The following is an 8,150-nucleotide window of genomic DNA, read 5'->3' as shown; positions in this document are numbered from 1 at the left end:
CGAGCGATCTCTGCCAATAGACAGAGCTGTGATCCAGTTCAGTACCTACTCTGGATGTTCAAGGCCATGACTTTAGATTTTAACCTTCCAGGGCATCTATAGGTCTGAACATCTTACATTAAGGCGGAACTATATTAGATTTATCTAATGGGAAAGAACACAAAATGTACTTTAACAAACTCTTACTTCACTCATGATTGCATTGTACTTGGCTGATGATTTCACATTTTGGTTGAAACCGCTTCTTTACGACAATTCAGCCAATCAATAACCACTCATGAGAAGCTTATAAATGACTAACTATTAGAAGCACAGGGATTACCCACACAAACAAGTAAATTACAATAGACTGATTTAAATAGGGCATTTAAACACTGTATGTGTTTAGATGCTGTCACTTTAGCATCTAAACACATACAGCGAGGATTCAAAATTTACCACAAAACAGAATTAAAGGACATGAGAGAGAAAATCAGGTGCATTCTCAAAACTATTTTCAAAGGATTATATCTTGAAGTTATTTTCTTTACACGTGCACAATACTGGTCAAGTCTACTTCAAATGGATCCCCACTGAACCAGGTTTCTCTGCCCTCAATCACTGTTACTAAAAGGTCTTACTTAAGCCCTCTGTTCTTTGCAGGATGTCCACATTCCTAAGCGGGCATCAATTTCCAGTATGTGTGTTTGATTACAAAGAGATGACAGGATAATTGTAAAAACAAATTCAGAAGTACTCAGATAAATATGGTTCAGGGGGTCAGGTGTTGGTGCTGACGTGCATATCCTGGTTTGGCAGGCTACGTGGCACGCCCATTAGTGAGCTCATTATGTCTACATACCTTACCAAAATTTCTCTTAGGGAGCCCCAGGGGCCCCCAAAACCCTTAATACCCCCTTTCCTGGGGGTATATAAAGAAGTCGTTTGCATCATCGCAGCAGTACGCCGCTGACAGACGCCAACATTCAGGAAATCTCAGCAGAGCAAGAAGCGATAAAGATGCCAACCAGTGCTCCCAGTACGAGAATCATACCTGCATCAGGCAGACCTGGTGAGAGAACTCATAAGATAATGCATGATAATGTAGAAAGCAGATTGTGAATATTGGTAGTATGTGGTTTTCTTGCTTTGAAACGAAAGAACCAACAAACCCGGTATATGCAGAACAGCTGGCAGTTATACTTGTTTTATGTTTACAGGGACAAAATCCAAAGATGCAGCTTCTCCTACAGGTGAGATTTTAAAGTATACCTTGAAAATGTATTGCTTTGAATACTTTAAAGATTTTATTTTCTGCTGCACCTTATTATCATATTTTCTCATTACTCAGAAAACATCCCAGACTACGAGCCAAACATCCCTGAGCCCACATGCAGAGCTGATCTTCTAAAACGTAAGAACAGTCATTTGACCTTCAAAAGTTTTTTTCCCTACTATTATTTCTGTCGTTTCTCTCGCTGACTGTCAATGCTGCATATTTTCCACATCCCACAGACTGGATGAACCTTTCTCTGGATGACAAGACAGCCAATAAGATGCTGTGGATCACAGAGGGTGGATCCAAGGTGTCACGCATGACTGATGATTTGACTTGCCCTGTCCTGGAGAGACCAGAGAGATATGAGCATGCACCTCAGGTAGGTTTCAAACAACAATCACAAGTCTGGATGTTACATTTTTTATGTTCACTAATTTTTATCCTCTTTCTGTTCAAGGTTCTTTGCAAAGAAGGCATCCTGGGTTTCCGAGCTTACTGGGAAGTTAAATATTCAGGTTGGGTGGTTGTCGGAGTAGCCTACGAGGGGGCAGGGAGGAGGGGAAGCGATGGACCCTGCGGGCTGGGAGAGAACGAACAGTCCTGGGGTCTTGGGTGGGGTGGATCTCACTACCAGTTGTGGTTCAATGGCATTAACACAGAAATCTGGGATGTTCCCCAATTCACCACCATCGGGGTGTACCTTGACCATCCAGCTGGTGTCATCAATTTTTATGCAGTTGAAGAGGTGAAGGAGGCAGAGGAGGGCGAAAGCAGGAAGGAGATCAGGCTGCTGCAGCAGATTAAGAGCTCCTTCAAGGGGAGAATGTTGCCAGGTTTCTGGGTAGGACAAAAGTCATCATGCATTTTTGTTAAACAAGAGGAGTAGAGTAAAAGGTGTGTGTTTTCACCTTCCATTTATTACATTTCCATTCAAACTGCATACCCATAAAAAAAAATTAAAGGCCAAGTATACAAAATATTTATGTATAGAAATATATATTTATCCAGGAGCTGCTATTTGTTTGTGTCTGTACAGTGTGTTTATTTTGTCAAAATTGAACGTTAAATACTCATTATTGCTGCCATGTAAATATATATATATATATGTATATTGTAGCTGTGTGTACAATATTCTTGCAACATAAGTGTAAGTTGCACTTTTTAAATAAAATACATTATTCTGTGTGACATTCTAAATCAAAATTAAAATTAAGCTGTCAGCTGTCTCATATTGTTCTCATTAACAGCAAAATTCATTAATGTTTAAATTAAAACCAAATTCATTTGCTAAATGTCTATCAGAATAACTATGGTCCAGTATAGTTCATAGAATCCCCTTAACAATCTATTTAAATGCTTTTTTTAACTTAAAAAAAAAATGAATATGCACATTTGCACCTTAAATCCAAACATATCAAAACTAATCACACAGATTATTTAATGCTATGTCGGCTCTTTAGTCAGAGGAGGCGAGCTTGCAAAAGAAACAGAACAAGCTGCTTCTTGGTCAACAGGCTGGTTTACATGCCAAATATATTTAAGAGAAGACAAACATGACACATTTTTTGCAGAGCCGCATTGCTTTCTGTTATCCTCAGATGATAGGTCGTGATTTATAAATACAAACTTTAAGCACAGGGACATCAATCCATCAATGTCATACAAAGCATTCACACTGTGCTATACCTTCAGCTGCTCTGGATCTTTCATTCTTCACCTTCCACTGTTAACACTGAGCAAGGGGAGGAGGGGGATTAGGTTGGGGGGATTAGGCTGGTGACATGAAAGCAGATCCTGGGAGGCAATAAACAACATCACATGTGAGCACGCAAATAGGGCCAATGAGGGAGCATGGATGGAGGAGAGAAACTTATGAACTGTAAAACTGAGGATGCAGGACAAAACTCAATGATAAGTTCATTTATAGGAGTGACATCAAACAAATTTGTACAGATCAATACATGTCAGTTTACCAGAGAGACCAGAGCAAAATGTGAATACATAGATTTTTGTTTTTTTTTCAAGGTACTTTCTAGCACAGCCTGCACTGAGTAAGAGGGTAAACTGTCTCTTGTCAGGAGAACTTTTTCCAGATGTTGTAACTTGTCATGAGAGCAACCTTAAAGTGTCTCTGATGATGTGCAGTGAAGTTATGTTTGCTAGCATTTTGTCAGCAGCTAACACCACCACTGATGTCTTCAATCAAAAACAGCAAACATACCCTACATAGACTCGGAAACAACAAAGAGAATTTTGGAAGCAGAAGACACTATTAACTATTTACCACTCGCACAAATGATTTAGATTTTTATCAAAACAGTCAGGCATGATTTCTTTACTCGTCACCCTGTTCCAAAAATGAATGCCACGGTGTAATAAAAAGTTCAGTTCAAGCATGACTTTAAGCTTTAAAGCTGTTAGAAATTTCACAGCAAAACAGAAGAAACATGTTAAAATGGTTTTATTTTATTTTTTACAGTCCCATGATTTATATTGTAACTCTGACCCAAATTCTATTTACTGGTTTGTTGATTTACTGTTATTGACTGTGGCTCTGGAGTCACTACTCAGTTTGATGCCTTCTGATTGAGATGTGAGCCACACTCATCCCCTGGGTAAGAAAGACTTTGTCTCCCCCTAATGAATGTCATCAGTATAACAGTATTTTTGTCCCCTGTCAAATGCAGTGTTGCCTTCTCTCGGCGTCCAAGCTAAACCAGGACTCCCTCAATATCCAAATTAGCTATCATTATCATTTTAATGTGTGGATTTAATTATTTTCTTTGTCACATAAGCAATACTTTTCATTTCATTGTTGCAGCAGTGTCTTCATTAGTTTATGTTGAGTTTACTAGGGAAACAGCGCCCCTCTGGGTTGTAACAGGCACTGAATGTCAGTGAATCTTTGTGGTCAAAGATGGCATTGCAGTGTTCCTGATGTTTACTGAAGGGAACTAATGCAAAGTAAAGCCAACTATGTGGTTGCTATTCAACTGAAAAACCGTGTCACAGCACCAAAAAAGAAATTCTGAAGTGAACAGTGATTTAATTTACACTGGGTTTAACACAGGAATGCAACTTAGGAAATCACAAAACATTATACTGAATACAATATTTTCTTGAAACTTGAAACAGAAACAGAAAAATGCTGCCTGTGCAGTCTGTGCAATGTGCTACTCAACCATTATTTCAAACTGTTGAGTGAAGTTCTTCCTCAGTAAATTTAAAGGAACTTCTTGATATGTCCACAAGATGGAGCCATGGTGTCATATATTAAATCAGGATCAGCGTACTGAGGGCTACAGCTTGCAACTGTAAATTGTTCTACATTGACTTTAAGTACAAATTATAGGATTTATAAAACAAGTTCATATATTATTGTGCATATTTTTTCATTGGTGCAAAACAGATTTCAGGTACTTTTCCATGTTCCAGGCCATGTTGTTTAACAAATGATTCTCCACATCAAAATCTTGCCACACAGATCTTAAGAAAACTTGTGTGATGAAAAAACACAAGAGCATAAGCTGGAACATTTGCTGCAACTACAAGAAGAAAAGGTGTTGTTTTACTTAACAATAATTTAACAAAACCTCCAGGTGACTGATTGTTTAATTGGTCTGGTGCTGTAAAAATACGTGAGGTAGAAAATTAAAAATGTATTAAAAAGGTATTAAATGTAGATGTGGGGGAATCTCCCTTTAGTTATGGCAAGGTGTTGATTATGTGAATGCTTTTAATTCAAACATAAAACCATTATGGCTCACTAATATTAGCTAAGATGTGCTCTATGGGAATCATAGTTTTCAGAAAGCATTTACAAGAAAAACCATACAATGAACAAATAATACTCACAATAAAACCATTCTTAGCGCACAGAAAAAAAAACTTAATATAAATGCACCATAATGCACAAATCAACCGGGTATACTTATATTGCGCACCAGACAGTGCAATAATTGGTCAGTCTTTAGTGTAAATTACCAAGCTGTTGCAGTATACAGGCACTGTACTGCTGTTGAATTTCATGTTTAAATTAAGCCATCTAATTGCAGAGGGAATAAATAAGACTCTGGTCCCTCTGCTCTGAAGTTTATCCAGTGTGAAGAAGCAGCCAGAGAGTATCAGTTCCTCTGTAAGTCAAAGTTGATGTTCATCTTTCAGCACATGACTCGCACAGTTTTCAGTTCTCACAAAGCTTCCCACGACAACTGCAGCACACACAGGTAATACAGTCAAATCTGGTGAAACAACGGTCACAATTTAAGCAGATGTTAAATGATTTCACTTTCTATAAGGAAAACAAAAACTGCTGCACTTCCCAGCAAATGATCTCTGTGACTGTCTCTGAAGTTTGCCATCAGTAAAAGAATATTTTTATAGTTGGCCTCCAATTCAATTCCCTTATCAGATTATAGAGTGGGTTTGGAGGCAGACTGTAAACTTCTAAAATTTATTGTGCCATGACACGAAGTCGCCAACAACATGGTGTTGTGTTCTCCTGGAAGAAACTACAAAATGCCAGAATCATCTGCAAACTTGATAAAATTTCTGCCTAAAGATTTGCTGTGGCAGGCATGGATGAGTGGTAGGAATACAGGGGTGGAAGAATGACTACAACCCAAGGGAGAGGGAGTAGATTTAAAAAAAAAAAAAAAAAAAAAAAAATTTCAACACCGAAATCTGTCACTTGAAATGTCCACACTACAGCCCACGGTGTCTAGATCAACTTTGTGAAATTTGAAATAAAAAACATTTATGATTAGACATTGAAGAAAACTTAACAGCGCTCATGAGAAGCAATGTAAGTCAGCATCACCAGGCTTCTAATGCAGCATGTAAACTGTACCTGTGCCTCCATCTCCTGGGTTTTGTCAGCTTTTTTAGATGTCAGACGCTACGGGCTTTTTTTTTTTTTTTTTGAAAATACCACATCAGCTAGAATCCCTTCCCTCCAAAGCAAATTTTCAGTTAGATTCAATTTAAACTTGTACTAGCAGACACTCCATTAAACTGTATCTTCACAGATTCTGGACTAATCACTGACTAATCACATTAGATACACGGGATGCTGACTGGGGAAGAGTTATTTTCATGTTGCCACTGAATCTTTTTCTCATCACTATTTCAAATATTTTTTTTTGTGGAGCTAAACTGCTCAAAGTGTTCTGTGAGAAACGTAATATACACACTGCCCTTCCCCATCTGTCTCCCTTTTTCTTTGCCCACACACACACTCATGCACATATCATATTGTGTATGCATAGATGCACACATTCTCATTACCATGCTCTAAACTTTCTTGGTGATCCATTTTCTGTATTCGGATTATTTGAAATTACTCTTCCTACATGTCATACATGTGGAATAAGTTTATTTCCCAGAGGTTCAAACTGTTCCTACAATTCATCCTTACATTGGCAATACATCATGTTTTACAATCTAAATCTAAGCTGTAAAGTGACCAGTAGCTGTAACTGTACATTGATGTAGTGGAGTAAAAAGTGTCACAAAAAATCTCCCTCTGAAATGTGGACAAAAGAAGTAAAGTATGGAAATACTCAAGTCAGTTACAAGCATCTCAGTGACTATGCTCAAGTAGAGTACTACTGGTTGCTGCTGCCTTCATGCCTATGCTACCAGCACAGTAGGTTGTCGTCATATCTCTCCTGCCTTCTCAACTTGCTCCCTCTTTCCATCACTGCTCTTTTTCCTTGAGACATTCCAACCACTCCAGCTAGAGATACATCCGTCTGGTGGTCCCTGTAGACTGACATGCCTTCCCCCTTTCACAGATTCACACTTTGACCCCAGCAGCGGGGGACTCGTCTCCACAGACGCTCCGGCTGTTGACACAAGCACATTTCTGATAAATGAAGGAAGAGATGACGACAGGTAATGAAGACATGCCTAAGACTTGAAGCTTTGCAATGGGAGGCCAGGGGGAAAGAGGCAGACACTACTGCATAGGGTAACATTATAAAAGTACTCTCTTGCTGACTGTGGCCAGCTGACCATGTACAGCAAGTCTGGCTTTCAACCGCCTTTGTGCTACAAATAGGAGCTTAGAAGCTTCAGGGCTCCATTTAGGAAACCAAGCAGCAGTGGTGGAATGTAACTAAGTACATTCACTCAAGTACTATTCTTAAGTACAAAACCGAGCTACTTGTACTTTACTTTAATGCTTCCATTTTACATTATGTTGCATTATATAAATTTGACAGCCATAGTTAACTGTTGCTGATAAACATTACACACAAAACATGTGATCAGCTCATAAAATATAATACATTCTTACAGATTTAACTACCCAAAACTGTGTATTTTACTTAAAGTTATTTCCAGCTCAACCAAATGTCATTAAATCATTAATCCAATAATAAAATAATATCACAGGGGGCACATTTGTTCACATTCACCTTTGTTTGCTAATAATACTTGATAGCACAAGATTTTGAGTGCAGAACTCTTACTTGTCACAGATTATGTTACAGTATTATTGTTTTATTTAAAGACATTTTTGGAAAATGTAGGAAATACACTTGCTTGCTTTAGCAAATTTTCATAGAGCTGGACATCGTACGATTGTAAAATTTACAATATTCAAAAGACATTCCACATGTACCATGTTTTGGGCCATCTTTTGAACTTGTTCTCTTATTATAGAATGGTTTAAAATACAGTTATTTAAAGTCTGTTGAATGTCTAATCTGTTAATGCAGTGCTTAAGTGTCTGCATTAGCTGGGATAATATCTGCGTCTACATTTTCTTGGATTCACTTGCACAGCCAAACCCAGCATCCGTCTAGTGTAGCATCAAGTGATGTGTACTAAAAGATACCGCAAAAATTATTTGCAAATACTTGTTGATCCTGCTCTTAATGTGGTTGTA

General features: G+C 38.1%; 1 protein-coding gene across 1 annotated transcript; it reads left to right on the top strand.

Moving 5' to 3' along the window:
• The first annotated feature begins 958 nt into the window (after window positions 1-958).
• Window positions 959-2,393, top strand: LOC121175488 (tripartite motif-containing protein 16-like protein). The gene is made up of 5 exons (XM_041029265.1): window positions 959-1,051; window positions 1,200-1,232; window positions 1,331-1,393; window positions 1,495-1,637; window positions 1,716-2,393. Exons 1-5 carry the CDS (start codon window positions 1,000-1,002, stop codon window positions 2,142-2,144), a joined length of 720 nt encoding a protein of 239 aa, XP_040885199.1. The 5' UTR covers window positions 959-999; the 3' UTR covers window positions 2,145-2,393.
• The last annotated feature ends 5,757 nt before the right edge of the window (window positions 2,394-8,150 follow it).

Source organism: Toxotes jaculatrix, chromosome 21 (genome assembly GCF_017976425.1).
Source record: "Toxotes jaculatrix isolate fToxJac2 chromosome 21, fToxJac2.pri, whole genome shotgun sequence".
NCBI classification, from domain to species: domain Eukaryota; kingdom Metazoa; phylum Chordata; class Actinopteri; family Toxotidae; genus Toxotes; species Toxotes jaculatrix.
This window is presented reverse-complemented; position numbering and strand designations above follow the sequence as displayed.